Below are 18,557 nucleotides of genomic sequence, written 5' to 3'. Positions count from 1 at the left end.
ACAAAACAGTAACAAATAACACAGTAATAAATTTTGGACTTTTTCCTTCAAACTTGATTTAAAACATATTTAGAAATCTAATGCAGTAAATTCTCTTTAAACTAACAGATTATATTAAATTATATTTATTAATGTCTCCTTTGAATTTTGTCTGATAAACTTTAAGTTTCAATATTTATTTATAAAAGAAGTACTGTTGTCAGTGTTTCAAACAGCTGATTAGCAATTTTGATAAAATCTTTGTATCTAAAATACATATATTATTCACAATATTATTATAAATATAGATCCATTGATTTAATGTTAAACAAAGAAAATTAAAATTAAATCTCTAGGAAAATAATATCACTTTCAAAATGTTTACAGAAGATTTAATTTAGAAATATTATAAAGTCAGCTGTAAGCTCAAACAAATATGCTATTAAAGTATAACTAAATTTATTATATATAAACATACTTGAACTTATTTATAAAACTTATTATATGAGTTAACTTTAGATATATATAAATTTATTGATATTAATTACAATTTACATATAACATTTGTTCTGATTCTGTATTGAATTATTAACAAAATATAAAAATTAATTTATGTTGATATCAGTAGTAGTTTTAGATTTTAGTTAATTCATCATTTAACTTTCATGCAATATTTATATATAAGGTGAGACAAGAGTCATTTGACAATAATTAATGCTGAACATCCATTGGAAACATTGGGATAACATATCTAGCTATACATTAACCAATTTCTAATTGATTTTGCTCCTAGTTACACTCTTTTATTTATTTTTTTAGATTTTTATCTTATTTCATCTTTCAATTAATTTCTGCCTCAACCTGTATATCACAGTTATTTCAAAAAATTATATTAAATTGATAAAAGTATTTACAGAAAATTTTTTATATAATAAAACTTTAAACTATACATTTTTATTTGTTAAAATAATTTTTCTCTTGTATTCAAAACTATGATGCATTTAAAAAGTTCTAGAATAAATATAGCTATAGTTTTATTTTTAATTCATTGTTATTTTCAGCAAAATTTTTAATAATTTTAAATATTAAAATTTCAATGCTTAATAACAATAATAATTTCATAATCATTCTATTTACAGATGAATACAGAAGAACCACAATCATCTCCATGGAGAAATCCAGAATTAGAGCAGGCAATGGAAGAAATATATCATCCTCCAAGTACACGTTTTTCTCTTGCAGATTTTCATGATGGTAAAGAGAATGTTGAGAGAAAGCATCGATATGATGAAAATGATTATCAGTGTAAGTATTAAACTTTATAAAAATTTTTATATTTTTAATTTATTTGTTGAACTTAAATGTATTCAAATCTTGTTTTACAAAAAGTAATTACAAAATACCATGTCCTCAATTTATATAAAACCTCATCAATTTTAATTGTAAAAAAATTAATCTATTGTTTTTGATATACACATTAAATTTTCACAAGACATTTAAATCATCTAAATTATTAATTTATTAGTGAAACTTAAGATCATTGCTAGCAGATATACAGGGTATTCACTTTAACATTTATCCAAGTGCAAGAGTTCCAATGCAACATTTAAAGTAAAATAAATTCATTGAAAAAAGAACATGTGTAAATTGCAAGATACTTTCAAGACAATACATAAATTTTCCTTTCTTTCCCAAGCATAAAAATAATGTTAAAGAAGCAAGAAGATTTAACATAGTTTACAAAGAAAATCTGATTTTAAAGAATGAAAGCCAACGTTGCATAAATTAATACAAAAGCAGTTAACTTTACTTTTCTGTAGTACATGTTCAAAACTACTGTCATCAACTGTGATACAAAAGTGTAGATGTTTGAGAGTGGTGTTATAGGTTGCATGTAGCATACTTATGTCATCATCTAACAAGTCTCTCATATTTTCCTCTTCCGTTTGCCAATATCATGCAGCACTGATGAGTATGTGTTGATACTTTTAGATTTCTATACAGGAAAAATCCAGTAAAATCTAAGTCCAAGGAACATATTAGAACAGAACTACATTGTCCTATCCATTGGCTGTCAAACCAGTCTGTGAGCCACGGATACATGTCTGCTTAGAATGAGCTAATACATCCTCCTGACACCAAATCTGCCACAATCGCTCTAAAAGCAAGTCATCACGCCATTTGTGTACCATCATGTATAGAATATTAAGATAGCAGTCATTACTCAAGATTACTTTGATGAATAAAGGACCAAATACCACACTAGACATTTAGTGTAAATGTACCTAGTGTTGTTTATTTTGCATACATGGAACAGAATGCTACAATGTATGCATTATGGCATTTACACATCATTTCAGGAAAAGATTCCTTGTCACTCCATAAAATGTGCTCAAGCAATTGTGATTTGTTCTGGTGTAAATTTAACATAATGCTGCTTGTTAACATATTCAATCCTTAAAAATAAGTATATTTTAAAATACAAAGTTTAATTTAAATATTTGAATATTTTAAATTGAAACATCAATGTCATAAAATGCATTTAACATTCATCTCTGGAATTTCAGAATGATGCATTTTTTTTAAATGCTAATGCTAAAGCTGAAGCAGATTTATGAATAAACCAAAAACATTTGTTTATCTTAAATAACCCAAGCTGGAAAATATAAAAGATATGGTTTTGATATTTTCCTTTACATTCCAAAATAGAATATAAAGTGATAGGCCTATAGGCCTGAAGCAGACCTATCACTAGATGGAAAACATTTGTCTATGTTGAATTAAAATCTTTGCTGGTGTTGTATTAAGGTTATTTTTGTATGGGTACAAATAGCTTTTGGGATACAATAGCTTTTGCTCATTTATACAAACTTCCAAATTTGTAGAAACATCTAAAGAAGTAGGCCTAAATTAAATTAATCCATATGTTTGTATTTTGTATAGTATACCTTCATATACCTTGTAAATAATATATACTTCACTTGTACAGATATACCATCTTTGGTTAATTGTAGTTATCAGAAGGTAGCATAAATGAAAGTCTGCTACTAAATATGTTGTCAATATACTCAATATGTTCTGAAGTAGTGCTTTTGCAGAGGATATTCAGCAGAAAATATTCAACAGCTTTGAAACTCATTAGTCTATTGAATACAACAATTTTTTCAACCTTACCTATTGTTAAAGATATATTGCTTACTTTATTAAATTAACCACAGTAGCTAGTTTGACTTTAGAAATTTAAATCTATAAAAATGATATGTAAAGGATTTAATTATTTTTATTAATAAATGTTTTTGAATTGACTCAGCATCTTAATCTTCATCATCTATTATGTTTGGAATGATAAATTAAATTGAATTTAAATGAACATTATTTTAAATTTTAAAACTCTATTGATTCTCATATTCATAAAAACAAATAAGAATATATATTTTCAATTAACAAACTTTCTTTTACATGATTTTAAAGATTTGTGTATCCTATATCAAAGGATTTTTTTCAATTTAGCAATGAAGTTGATTCTGAAGCTAATTCAAGTTTAAGTTGTACTATTGTTTTAGTTAGCACAGTTAAGAAATTTTGAAACAGACTAAAATTGAACCAAATTTCTAGGAATGTTTAATAAATAAAAAAATTTGTAATGAATGTATAATTACTAATTTTGTTTACTTTTTTTAATATCACTAATATTTTAATTATTATTCAAGGCAAAACAACTAATGATGCAAAATTTTCTCTAGAGTACCTTATGAATAAATTAACTACTGTTTGAATTACTTTTAACAAACTTAATACAAATGCAAGAAGATATCTGCTATTTTTATAGATCATAAAATTCATAATCCAAACTCTGTTATATTGTTGCTTACAAATTTAAATTGAGTATTGTTTATTTAGGATTTTTGGGAATCAAGCCTGTCAGAAAGAGAAAAAACAAGAGTTTTTAGTTTTATTATAAAAGTTGGAATTTACTCATTATACAGTAAAACTCCAATTATCTGAAATAATTGGGACTTTGGACCATCCAAATAATTGAATTTTTACTTAAAATAGGCATTTTTTCCCCCTATCCATATACCTCATTATGTATGTGTGTACATAATGATTGGAAATGATAGAATATAGTAAATGTAAAACTATTTTTTCTAAATGTATATTCTACATTTAGAAAAAATACTTTTCATGCATTTACAGTTCATACAGATATATGCCTATTTATTTTTAATAAAGTCAGATGGCAATCTGGATAACTAGTGATCTGGCTAATCAGCATCCTGATAATTGGAGTTTACTGTATGTGCTTATTTGAGTTCTTTTGATCAACTTAATTAATCTTTAAAGAGTTAAATTAAATAATCTATGAATTAAATAGGTCTAATTTTCAACTAGTTGTAAAATTTAGAATTTATTAAAAACTCAAGATTTTTTTTAATTTTTTATAAACTTTGAATTTAATTTGAAGTTTAGTAAATCTACAAATTAAATAATTGATATTGTTAAATATAAGAGATATTTTGCAAAACATAATTTTTATATCTATTATATTTACTTGTATTATATTTGACTTACATTTATTCACATATCTCAAGTCTGTATTTTGTATTTGGAAAAGAATTGGAGCTTTCTTACTTTAAGTCTGAAATAAGAAAAATTTATTATTTAACATACAAGTTTGAAATGAAAAACAACTCAAAATTACAATACACGATTTACAATTACAATTTTATTAGATGAATAGTTAATTGAAGATAAATAGTTAAGGAATATAAAGCTTATATAATTTCATGAAAATATTACATTTATTGATTAAAATATATAAAATTAACTTATTTTCAGAATTAGATTATAATGTTAACTTTATATAATTATATTTTAAAATTAATTGTTTACTTTTTAAAATTATAATCTTTTATAAAATTGTTTGAAACAATTTAAATTAATATTTATTAATAAGAAAAATATTAAATTATTTACTAAATTTTAATGCTATACAAATATTTATTAATATATTATATAATAATAGTACATAGAATGGAAAGTTTTCATCATCATCAGCCTTTAAGAAGGTTACATCACCATCGTCATCGTGCTTATTCTCGATCTGATCAAGAGGAAACTGAATTTGATGATGATTTGGTAAAACCGGAAGAAAAAATTGAAGATGTTAACACTAGTGTCAAAGCGAAAGTGGAAGAATCACTTTCACCAGCGAAGGTAACAATGAGAGAATATATGTCTGTTTAAATTTTATAAATATTTCATTCACAATATTAATGTAAAAATAATTTTTAATGTAAAGAACAATGATTCTCAACTGGTGTGACAAAGAGATGGCTAGATGTGCTAAATGTACCTAGTGTTGTTTATTTTGCATACATGGAACAGAATGCTACAATGTATGCATTATGGCATTTACACATCATTTCAGGAAAAGATTCCTTGTCACTCCATAAAATGTGCTCAAGCAATTGTGATTTGTTCTGGTGTAAATTTAACATAATGCTGCTTGTTAACATATTCAATCCTTAAAAATAAGTATATTTTAAAATACAAAGTTTAATTTAAATATTTGAATATTTTAAATTGAAACATCAATGTCATAAAATGCATTTAACATTCATCTCTGGAATTTCAGAATGATGCATTTTTTTTAAATGCTAATGCTAAAGCTGAAGCAGATTTATGAATAAACCAAAAACATTTGTTTATCTTAAATAACCCAAGCTGGAAAATATAAAAGATATGGTTTTGATATTTTCCTTTACATTCCAAAATAGAATATAAAGTGATAGGCCTATAGGCCTGAAGCAGACCTATCACTAGATGGAAAACATTTGTCTATGTTGAATTAAAATCTTTGCTGGTGTTGTATTAAGGTTATTTTTGTATGGGTACAAATAGCTTTTGGGATACAATAGCTTTTGCTCATTTATACAAACTTCCAAATTTGTAGAAACATCTAAAGAAGTAGGCCTAAATTAAATTAATCCATATGTTTGTATTTTGTATAGTATACCTTCATATACCTTGTAAATAATATATACTTCACTTGTACAGATATACCATCTTTGGTTAATTGTAGTTATCAGAAGGTAGCATAAATGANAAAAATATACGTATTTTGGAAATGTTGAGTCAGATTAGTCTAGAATCGATTAATTTTATGGAAGAAAACCTTTCAATCAGCCGTAGTCCGTAAACTTCTCACGTGTCGGGCTGTGATTGGAAGGACTCGTAAGAAATCGGATTCCTAAAGAATGGAACGTATCTATGATCTTATAGGGGGGTCTACTGTACAGTATAAGGTAGCAGTTATTATAGTACACAGTTTATTTATAATTTAAAATATATTAATATATTTTTAGTTTTGTACACATCTTGTACAAAATGTGCACTCCAAGTAAAAGCAGGTTCAGAACTACTAGTATAGAAATTGATATAAACTGATAAATATGATAATCAGTTGCTATCACAAAATATATATTTCTTTTCACAATAAAATTTAATTTTATAAATCCTTGAAGTAAATTTCTTGCATTTTAAACTGGCATTTTAAAAGCTGAGCAAAAGACTCAGCTTTTCCCAGCACTCAAACAGGAGAGGTTAAGAGGACCATTACGAAGTCCAATAATTTTCAGTTATACTAGGACATAAAATTTAAATAATAACAAAAGTTTAAAAGGAATAATTTTGATGAATTATGATAAAAAATCTCTATTTAAAAAATATTCAAGTTTAAAAAACTCTATGACATCAGCTAAAAGTTAGAATTGTGTGTGGCACTATCTGTTAAGAGATATTATTAACTCTTTAATCATGAAATTGGCCAAAATTGGCCTTGTTCATTCAAAATGAAATCAGCCAATAGAAAAGTTGTTTGACTTGTTTTGCTGTACAAGTTTCCCTTGTAGCCTGAGGGGTAAAAACAATTTAGTCTTCAGCTACATAGTAGGAGAAGGTTTTCAGAGCTTAAAGAGTTAAAAAATAACTATATTATTAATTATTATAAAAAGAGAAAAAAGGCTTAATTTTGAGGATAGAGATGAGATTTTAAAAATATTATAAATGCCAATAACAAGTAAAATTTTAAGTCTGACCCCCAATTGATATTTGACACATACGATTCCCTTCTATATCTCCACCCGCTTGTGTTCCATATTCCAAAATTTAGTAACATCAATATCCTTTATGTATAAGTTACCAATGCCAAATTTCATTTCTTAATCTTTATCTCATTATGAGATATTAAATCAAATAGACATGTTCATATCTGGAAGTGTTAATTCAGAAGTAGTTTTCCTGCACTAATCTTGTGCTACAGGAGAGCACTAATGCATGGCTGCAATGTTAGCAGTGAGAACTGTGATGATTATGCACTTAGTTTGCACAGCGTACAATGCATTTTTTTGAATTCAGTATCTGGAAACATCCAATTATTAATTAAAGGTTGAAAAAAATATGATTTTTACCAAAGTTGGAGATAGAAAAAAATTCATTATTTCAAGTTATGGATCTGATAAAAAGAGGTAAAAACATTGATTTTGGTGGGACCTGGAAAAACAGTCCATTATTCCATGATCCGTTAAAATGAGATTCTACTGTAGTTATATTGAAATAAAATTTAAATTCATGGCTTTTAAGAATAAAAGACAAATTCCTTAATTTCAAAAATTGTAAATATTTAGAATTATAATAATATGATCATTATACAATATTGTTCTAAAGCATTGCAAACCTACTACAGAATGTGTATTTTTTGCTAAATCCAGTGTTAATGGATAAATAACTTAAGTAATGGTTATGAAATGTTAAACCAGCATTGTATCATCTTGTTGCATTGTTCATTCACATTGTACTATAGTGCATCATCATCTGATTGATATAAATCAGGGGTCACCAAACCACAAGCACAGCGGGCCAGATTACTGAGAGAATGACAAGTGCAGACTGCATAACCATTTTGTTCAATACAGTATACTGAATACAAAAAAATAAAGACAATCAATATATTTATTTACCAGTACACAAACATGATCATTGCAGCAATAAGGCTTTTTTTAGAAACTTCATTGCAGGTAAGTACTTACACAAAAAGCGCTCCAATATTTAAAGTTGCAAAAAGTTGCTGAATTTTTTATTTCACTGATTTTCCTAAATATTGTATTACTGTCAATGTTCCCTCTAAGCTGCATGGCTGCGTGACCGTGCACTGCTCAAATTGTTGCCGCACACGCGAATTTATGTGCGTACAAAATGTGCACTCCAAGTAAAAGCAGGTTCAGAACTACTAGTATAGAAATTGATATAAACTGATAAATATGATAATCAGTTGCTATCACAAAATATATATTTCTTTTCACAATAAAATTTAATTTTATAAATCCTTGAAGTAAATTTCTTGCATTTTAAACTGGCATTTTAAAAGCTGAGCAAAAGACTCAGCTTTTCCCAGCACTCAAACAGGAGAGGTTAAGAGGACCATTACGAAGTCCAATAATTTTCAGTTATACTAGGACATAAAATTTAAATAATAACAAAAGTTTAAAAGGAATAATTTTGATGAATTATGATAAAAAATCTCTATTTAAAAAATATTCAAGTTTAAAAAACTCTATGACATCAGCTAAAAGTTAGAATTGTGTGTGGCACTATCTGTTAAGAGATATTATTAACTCTTTAATCATGAAATTGGCCAAAATTGGCCTTGTTCATTCAAAATGAAATCAGCCAATAGAAAAGTTGTTTGACTTGTTTTGCTGTACAAGTTTCCCTTGTAGCCTGAGGGGTAAAAACAATTTAGTCTTCAGCTACATAGTAGGAGAAGGTTTTCAGAGCTTAAAGAGTTAAAAAATAACTATATTATTAATTATTATAAAAAGAGAAAAAAGGCTTAATTTTGAGGATAGAGATGAGATTTTAAAAATATTATAAATGCCAATAACAAGTAAAATTTTAAGTCTGACCCCCAATTGATATTTGACACATACGATTCCCTTCTATATCTCCACCCGCTTGTGTTCCATATTCCAAAATTTAGTAACATCAATATCCTTTATGTATAAGTTACCAATGCCAAATTTCATTTCTTAATCTTTATCTCATTATGAGATATTAAATCAAATAGACATGTTCATATCTGGAAGTGTTAATTCAGAAGTAGTTTTCCTGCACTAATCTTGTGCTACAGGAGAGCACTAATGCATGGCTGCAATGTTAGCAGTGAGAACTGTGATGATTATGCACTTAGTTTGCACAGCGTACAATGCATTTTTTTGAATTCAGTATCTGGAAACATCCAATTATTAATTAAAGGTTGAAAAAAATATGATTTTTACCAAAGTTGGAGATAGAAAAAAATTCATTATTTCAAGTTATGGATCTGATAAAAAGAGGTAAAAACATTGATTTTGGTGGGACCTGGAAAAACAGTCCATTATTCCATGATCCGTTAAAATGAGATTCTACTGTAGTTATATTGAAATAAAATTTAAATTCATGGCTTTTAAGAATAAAAGACAAATTCCTTAATTTCAAAAATTGTAAATATTTAGAATTATAATAATATGATCATTATACAATATTGTTCTAAAGCATTGCAAACCTACTACAGAATGTGTATTTTTTGCTAAATCCAGTGTTAATGGATAAATAACTTAAGTAATGGTTATGAAATGTTAAACCAGCATTGTATCATCTTGTTGCATTGTTCATTCACATTGTACTATAGTGCATCATCATCTGATTGATATAAATCAGGGGTCACCAAACCACAAGCACAGCGGGCCAGATTACTGAGAGAATGACAAGTGCAGACTGCATAACCATTTTGTTCAATACAGTATACTGAATACAAAAAAATAAAGACAATCAATATATTTATTTACCAGTACACAAACATGATCATTGCAGCAATAAGGCTTTTTTTAGAAACTTCATTGCAGGTAAGTACTTACACAAAAAGCGCTCCAATATTTAAAGTTGCAAAAAGTTGCTGAATTTTTTATTTCACTGATTTTCCTAAATATTGTATTACTGTCAATGTTCCCTCTAAGCTGCATGGCCATAGAGGGAGTGTAAGGCATGGGTGACGTGGGCCACTGCCTACGGACTCGCTGTCCGAGGGGCCTCGCGCTTCGAAGGTTTATGCATTACATAAAAGCCATAAAGTCAACAAAAAAAATTTTACTCGTCATAAAACGATAAATATATTGACATACTAAATTTGTTTTTATTTGTCTAGCAACATTTGCTGGTGTTGGGTTGCTATCGCGGGGAATCCTTGCCAGCCAGAGCTGGGGATTTCCCATTGTGTTTGTTTACATTACTTTCATGATTCTCAACGGCTAGAAAGTCAATCAAAGTATTGCAGTAAAGTATCCCGTAAATAGTGGAGTTAAAACTTGAATATTAAATATTAATCCCAGGGCATTTTTTACACTTTGCGGTTGTCATAGCTAGAATCTGCTGTTGGTAGACGCAGCTAATTCTTCTGTGGCAGCAAAAACATTTTTTGATTTTATTCAGAAAATTTATTTGCTATTTTCAAGTTCCAGCAAACACTGGGAATTAATCAAAGGCAAATTAAAGCTTACTATGAAGCCTTTATCAGACACAAGGTGAGAAAGCAGAATCGAGGCAGTGAAGGCCGTATTATTGCAATTTGATGTTGAATGCATCGAAAGCTTAAAAAATCAAACGGAACAATCAGACACACTCAGTGATTGTGATTCGGTTTTAAACGAAATGCTCAGTTTAGAATTTATCATATCATTACATGTATGGTATGAGATATTATCGCGTGTTAATATCATAAGCAAATTATGGCAATCTTTACAAGTCCATTTAAGCAATGCTCTTGAACATTTGCGTACATTTTGTGACTGGATCAAAGAATATCGACAAACTGGATTCGAAAAATGCTTGTCTGACGCTCGTCAATTTATTGAGAATAGCAGTTATGAACTGCCAAAAGACTTTAAAAACGAAAGGGTAGCCAAAAAGAAAAGGATGTTCGATGATGAAGGCAGCGATCAACCTATACAGTCTCCCAAAAGCAGGTATGAAACAGATTTTTTTAACACCATGATTGATTCTATAATAAGCAATATGGATTCGGGATTTATGTCTTTAAATCAACATTTTGAAAATTTTGGTTTTCTCTATGATCTAAGCAAGTTAAAAAATATTCCAAAAGAGCAAATATTAAAAAACTGTCAAGATTTACACTCAGTCCTGCGAGTGAGTGAGAGCAGTGACTTACAACCTTACGAATTATATGAAGAATTACAAACAATGATCCCAAATTTACCCAACTTCATTAAAGATGTGAAACAGCTGCTCCAATACATAACAGAAAATAACTTGAAAGAAATTTACCCAAATATTTACATTGCCATTCGAATTTTGTTAACAATACCGGTAAGTACTGCCTATGCTGAAAGGAGCTTTTCAAAATTAAAACTAATAAAAAATTATTTAAGAAATACAATGGGTCAGGAAAGACTTTCAGCTTTCGCAGTTTTATCTATTGAAGGATATATAGCATATAAGCTGAATTACGATACAATTATTAAGAAGTCCAGTAAGGCTAAAAGCAGGAAATTTCTGTTTCTTTAATTTTTTTAAATGTTAGTTAAAGAATATAGTTTGCATTTTTAGGAATAAAAGTTTGACAGTTTCAACTGCTTTTTATTTTATAAAATCAGTCTTCTTGCATCACCAGAGGGCCTCGCAAAACGTACCTTGCCCACATCAAATTTAGGTCTTGCCCCGCCGCTACGTGGCCACGCACTACTCAAATTGTTGCCGCACACGCGAATTTATGTGCCGCGCAGGTGAACATGCACACTGATTTGAATTGTTGTTTACTTATTTCTCACTCTGTCTGCAACATGATTATTGCTACGTATATTTCAATTAAATACATAAATCATTGACAAAACATAATATTTTGTATAAAAGTATGTTTTAAAATAAATTTTAATCTCTACTTTATAATTAATTATTTTAATTTTTATAGGAAAAAATAAGATTTTATATAGGCCTATATATGCTCAGCAAAATTTTTTGCTCAGAGAAGTATATGTTCCGCTCATCTACAAAAAAAAAATTAGAGGGAACATTGATTACTGTCAGATGCAAAAATCAGATTAGACCAATTTTGGCATTTTTACTTACACTTACTTTAATTTTTTCTACATAGTAAGTTTATCTACAATCATATTTCCATATAAATAATTATATTTTAGCTCATTTGTGGCACAGTGGGGCAGTGGACCAGATGAACTGACCTCGCGGGCCATAGTTTGGTGACCTTGATATAAATGAAAGGTGTTTAGTAAACTGCTCATTTTGATGTCAGTTACTGATGTGTGCTGTTCAAGCATGTAAGTGTTTTTCAACATTTAATTGTATTGTAAGCCAAAGATGCATGAGTTGACGTATAGAAAGATGAAATGAATCAAAATTTTATACAAGGAATATTTAATTATGGCTAAAATTGCTCATAGACTGAACTGTTCCTGTTTCACTGATAGTTACAACATTTTAAAGCTTAAGATGTTGGAAATGTGGATAATTTACTCTGTAGTAGGCAGCCATGCCTATCGTTACCAAAGGACAGCAAAATTCTCTGCTGTTTGAGCCAAAAAAATGATTTGATATGTCTCAGGAATTGATGGAGTGGAAAGCATCAATAGGAGTGGCGCAAATCCATGTGTTCTGTGAAACAAGAAGTTTTTCAATGTAAGCAAGAAGAAACACATTACTAATACAAAAAATTAAGAAAATAAGATTTGCATAGCCAAAAAGCATTGCAATTGACAATGGAACAGTGACAAAATGTCATATTTTCAGATGGGAGCTATTTTTCATTATCCAATTGATCAGCCCAATTGATATGTTGCAAAATGGACAAAAGATATTCAGAATGCCTTGTGAGATCTGAAAAGTATGCATCTGTGAGGGCCCGGATTTAAGAATGCTGAGATTTGAATATGTTTTTATTCATTTTCATCTACCGTTTTCGTTTCGAAACCAAAACAATTTTATAAAAGTTAGGGTTAACTCAAAAAGAGAAAAACAACCGACAAATTTTCTCATAAAAATCAATCATAAAACTCCGTTCCCACGAAAATACTTCCTTGTAGAAGATGAGTTAACTGTTGTGTCATAATTTTGTCACTTCACCCACCATTGGTCAAAGAAGATCATCACTTGTGACGTACATGGGGAAATCTCAAGAAGAGATTCCCACATAAAAGGGAAGTGCGATGACGACACAGGGGGGAAAGTTATTTTCTGTACTGTGTGTGTGTGTGGATTACCTGCCTCTCGTCGCCACCATCTTCGATAGACTTTACAATTCTGACTTTGATTACGACTTTGACTACGACTTCGAACTGAATTTCGAAGCTGGGAAGTACGAGAATTTGGATCAACTAGACATCAACGTTTATAACTAGAGGTATTTATCCTACTGTACCCGCGATGACATGTAAGCTCTCTCGAGTATTTCCAAATCATGGTTAGGGTCGCGACTAATATATACAGGGTGGATTAAAAAGAATGTACGTATTTCAAACTGATATATTTATTAAACTATCGATAGTAGCGGTGTGTTGCGGGTATCGNTATAATAAGCAATATGGATTCGAGATTTATGTCTTTAAATCAACATTTTGAAAATTTTGGTTTCTCTATGAGCTAAGCGAGTTAAAAAATATTCTAAAAGAGCAAATATTAAAAATCTGTCACAACCTTACGAATTATATGAAGAATTACAAACAATGATCCCAAATTTACCCAACTTCATTAAAGATGTGAAACAGCTGCTCCAATACATAACAGAAAATAACTTGAAAGAAATTTACCCAAATATTTACATTGCCATTCGAATTTTGTTAACAATACCGGTAAGTACTGCCTATGCTGAAAGGAGCTTTTCAAAATTAAAACTAATAAAAAATTATTTAAGAAATACAATGGGTCAGGAAAGACTTTCAGCTTTCGCAGTTTTATCTATTGAAGGATATATAGCATATAAGCTGAATTACGATACAATTATTAAGAAGTCCAGTAAGGCTAAAAGCAGGAAATTTCTGTTTCTTTAATTTTTTTAAATGTTAGTTAAAGAATATAGTTTGCATTTTTAGGAATAAAAGTTTGACAGTTTCAACTGCTTTTTATTTTATAAAATCAGTCTTCTTGCATCACCAGAGGGCCTCGCAAAACGTACCTTGCCCACATCAAATTTAGGTCTTGCCCCGCCGCTACGTGGCCACGCACTACTCAAATTGTTGCCGCACACGCGAATTTATGTGCCGCGCAGGTGAACATGCACACTGATTTGAATTGTTGTTTACTTATTTCTCACTCTGTCTGCAACATGATTATTGCTACGTATATTTCAATTAAATACATAAATCATTGACAAAACATAATATTTTGTATAAAAGTATGTTTTAAAATAAATTTTAATCTCTACTTTATAATTAATTATTTTAATTTTTATAGGAAAAAATAAGATTTTATATAGGCCTATATATGCTCAGCAAAATTTTTTGCTCAGAGAAGTATATGTTCCGCTCATCTACAAAAAAAAAATTAGAGGGAACATTGATTACTGTCAGATGCAAAAATCAGATTAGACCAATTTTGGCATTTTTACTTACACTTACTTTAATTTTTTCTACATAGTAAGTTTATCTACAATCATATTTCCATATAAATAATTATATTTTAGCTCATTTGTGGCACAGTGGGGCAGTGGACCAGATGAACTGACCTCGCGGGCCATAGTTTGGTGACCTTGATATAAATGAAAGGTGTTTAGTAAACTGCTCATTTTGATGTCAGTTACTGATGTGTGCTGTTCAAGCATGTAAGTGTTTTTCAACATTTAATTGTATTGTAAGCCAAAGATGCATGAGTTGACGTATAGAAAGATGAAATGAATCAAAATTTTATACAAGGAATATTTAATTATGGCTAAAATTGCTCATAGACTGAACTGTTCCTGTTTCACTGATAGTTACAACATTTTAAAGCTTAAGATGTTGGAAATGTGGATAATTTACTCTGTAGTAGGCAGCCATGCCTATCGTTACCAAAGGACAGCAAAATTCTCTGCTGTTTGAGCCAAAAAAATGATTTGATATGTCTCAGGAATTGATGGAGTGGAAAGCATCAATAGGAGTGGCGCAAATCCATGTGTTCTGTGAAACAAGAAGTTTTTCAATGTAAGCAAGAAGAAACACATTACTAATACAAAAAATTAAGAAAATAAGATTTGCATAGCCAAAAAGCATTGCAATTGACAATGGAACAGTGACAAAATGTCATATTTTCAGATGGGAGCTATTTTTCATTATCCAATTGATCAGCCCAATTGATATGTTGCAAAATGGACAAAAGATATTCAGAATGCCTTGTGAGATCTGAAAAGTATGCATCTGTGAGGGCCCGGATTTAAGAATGCTGAGATTCGAATATGTTTTTATTCATTTTCATCTACCGTTTTCGTTTCGAAACCAAAACAATTTTATAAAAGTTAGGGTTAACTCAAAAAGAGAAAAACAACCGACAAATTTTCTCATAAAAATCAATCATAAAACTCCGTTCCCACGAAAATACTTCCTTGTAGAAGATGAGTTAACTGTTGTGTCATAATTTTGTCACTTCACCCACCATTGGTCAAAGAAGATCATCACTTGTGACGTACATGGGGAAATCTCGAGAAGAGAGCCCCCACATAAAAGGCAAGTGCGATGACGGACGACACAGGGGGGAAAAGTTATTTTTCTGTACTGTGTGTGTGTGGATTACCTGCCTTTCATCGCCACCATTTTTGATAGAACTATTCTATGATTTGCGGACTTACGTCAACTCACGAACAATTTTAACGAGCCCGGGATTCGGACTCCAAGATCGTCCTGAAAACCCCATCCTGTACAACTAGAGGTATTTATCCTATCCGCGATGATATGTAAGCTCTCTCTCGAATATTTCCAACTCGCGGTTAAGGTCGTGACTAAATTATATTTTGTCTGCTATCCCAACCGAAATCTATGAATTATATGGATTGAAAGTCCTGAGAGGAAATTGTACCCTCGATTCCTTAATTAATCATCTACGTAAAAATGATCAACAATAAACAGGTATAATGTTAACGAATTTTGATTGGTTTTTCCGACATTATCACCTCCATACTGAACCCAAAGTCCTCCACAAGATCGCTCGTGATAATTTGTCAATTAAAAGTGTATCTTTCCGCTAAGAAATTGATATATTGGTGTCAGATCCTGACGGGAGAAAGGATTTAATGATCCTTAACTCTATAACCCCTTTCGCTCAACAGAACCCATCCTTTGAACAAGAGAGACTGGACCTCAAGGTCTTGAGTCGAGTAAGAGGTAGGAGAGTCAAGAACTCGTAAACATCCTACCTCCAATTAGTCTCACACATCTTCAGTAATGATTTGTAATGTAATCACATCACCTATAATAATGTTGGAAGGCTTTATTTTGTTGATGGCACAATGAATTTGAACCGGTATGAAATTACAGTAGAGCATCAATTATCCAAATATTGATCAACCAAAACATCAATTAACCAAAAGCTTTCCAGTCAGCAAATTTAAATTTTTGCTAGTGCTTTGGCCCTGCAATCTTTGGCTATGTCTTTGGCTACTCCAATATTATTTTTGTTGGTGTGCATGTTTTAGCTGGGAGCACTAGCACAACCATGAGAGGATACTTAAGGATGTGCCAGGATTTGGACAAATTTCAACATGGGATAGGTTAATATATTTTTCGTACATAATCGGTTATCCGAAAAATTGATTTTTCTGAACAACTCTATCCCCAATTGATTCGGATAATCGATGCTCTATTGTATTGTTAGATGTTTTTTTCATCAACGTAGAGATTAATTTCAGTTGGAGCCAAACATTTCCAAGAAGATTTTGCATCCTTTCACACATTTAGACAGTTAAGTGTACCACTACATATCTGGTTTTAATGATGTTCAATAGTTTTATAACATTACATAATTATTCAATGTTTCGTTCTTCCAGATGTAAAGGGTGTTCCTGTAACTGGGATTACAAGTGCTGGATTGGGCTTGAAATTCACCTGATGTTAATACATTTGAAAATGTGTGGTGTTTTGTGTTCAAAAAGCATGGCCTTCTCCAGAATAGCTTAAAGAAGTGATTGTTTGTATTTAGTATTAGAACATTAGTTATAATGTTATTCAAAGTCTAATTAATGGCACACTGGAAGAACTTCAGACCATTATTAAGCCAAAGGTGATTTCATGAAATATTAATGAAAATAATGTATACATTAATGTATTCATATTCTGTTTTCATGAATAGTTCATCTAAATTCTTTTTGTTTATTAACTTCTTCAAGCATTTGCTCAAAACAGGTGTCTACATTTTCAGGCATTGTATTGTATATATCTGTCATATAAAGAATAAATTATGGTAAATGAACTTTGCAGTTTTAAATTCTCTTTTATATTTATTACTACTTATTGGAAAAATTGTGGACCTATAAATTTTCACTCTCATCTGTCTTTCTGTCTTTCCTTAATCTCCAGAACATTGTTAACCCCTTCTGAGCCGCGCTCAAGTGTGACTCGAATGAAATTCAAGACTAGATATGGAAAGCTTAGGGGTAAGGATATTCAAACTAGTGTCATGCTGGGATAAATGTCTCAATGTTTACGGAGTTTATGTCGAAAAATAAAATAAAATAATAAAATAGTGTGTAATTTTTATGGAATGTATTAAATATTTTCTTTAATTATAAATGTTAGTCTAATTTTGGCTTGTACCTTTAATATTGGACACCTCTCGTGTATAATTTCCCCATCATAATATCAATATATATAACCAGTCAAAATACCTTATTTTTCTAGGAATTATCACATCCACAGATGCCATAATCACTAACCAATTAACAATTTTATTTTACCCAGATGCATTTCAGAAATTACAATATTTCTCTCTTCAGTGAGTTTTCTTCCAAACAAACTAAACAAAACACAAACAATTTTCTGATACACTAATAAGTACATAAAAAGTACAATAAATATACAATCATATTCACTAAAAAGCATTAAATATTTTATCTTTCAATTCCAATGTTCCAATTATTTAACTACTTTCATACTAAGGCATTTTCATCAATTTTTAAAAAACTAATATCAATAACTGTATTCTTTTGTAAACAATATTTTGTTATGTACAATCCTTGCTATTGTTACTTTCATATCATTTGCCAAAACTCCAACAGCCAAACATCTCTTCTCCTGCTGCCTACTAGCCAAAAATTGATTCCACAATTCATGTAAATTTATTCTGTGATCTTTGTTCATTAGTAATAAAAAGTTTTTACTAACTATCTATGTGTTCAAACAACTTTCTCATCATCATATTCATCTCTAAATGAACTATCGATAATGTATTAAGGTCAATCTGACATTGTTCTTCACACAATGTTTAGCTACACTTAAGTTCTTGTAATCATACCTTATTGCTCTGACATGCTCTTTAATTCTTTCTCCTAA

General features: G+C 29.8%; 1 protein-coding gene across 1 annotated transcript in view; it reads left to right on the top strand.

Moving 5' to 3' along the window:
- The window catches only part of LOC111632669 (anion exchange protein 3-like), a 109,115-nt gene that overhangs the window by 20,156 nt on the left and 70,402 nt on the right, over positions 1 to 18,557 (top strand). The window contains 2 exon segments of the mRNA XM_023377168.1: positions 1,119 to 1,284; positions 5,006 to 5,196. Of these exon segments, the coding sequence (XP_023232936.1) occupies positions 1,119 to 1,284; positions 5,006 to 5,196 (357 nt within the window).

Source organism: Centruroides sculpturatus, unplaced genomic scaffold (assembly GCF_000671375.1).
Source record: "Centruroides sculpturatus isolate CEXI.00-Female unplaced genomic scaffold, Cexi_2.0 scaffold733, whole genome shotgun sequence".
In the NCBI taxonomy this organism is placed as follows: Eukaryota; Metazoa; Arthropoda; class Arachnida; order Scorpiones; family Buthidae; genus Centruroides; species Centruroides sculpturatus.
The sequence above is the reverse complement of the archived record's forward strand: the minus strand, read 5'-3'. Positions and strand labels throughout refer to the sequence as shown.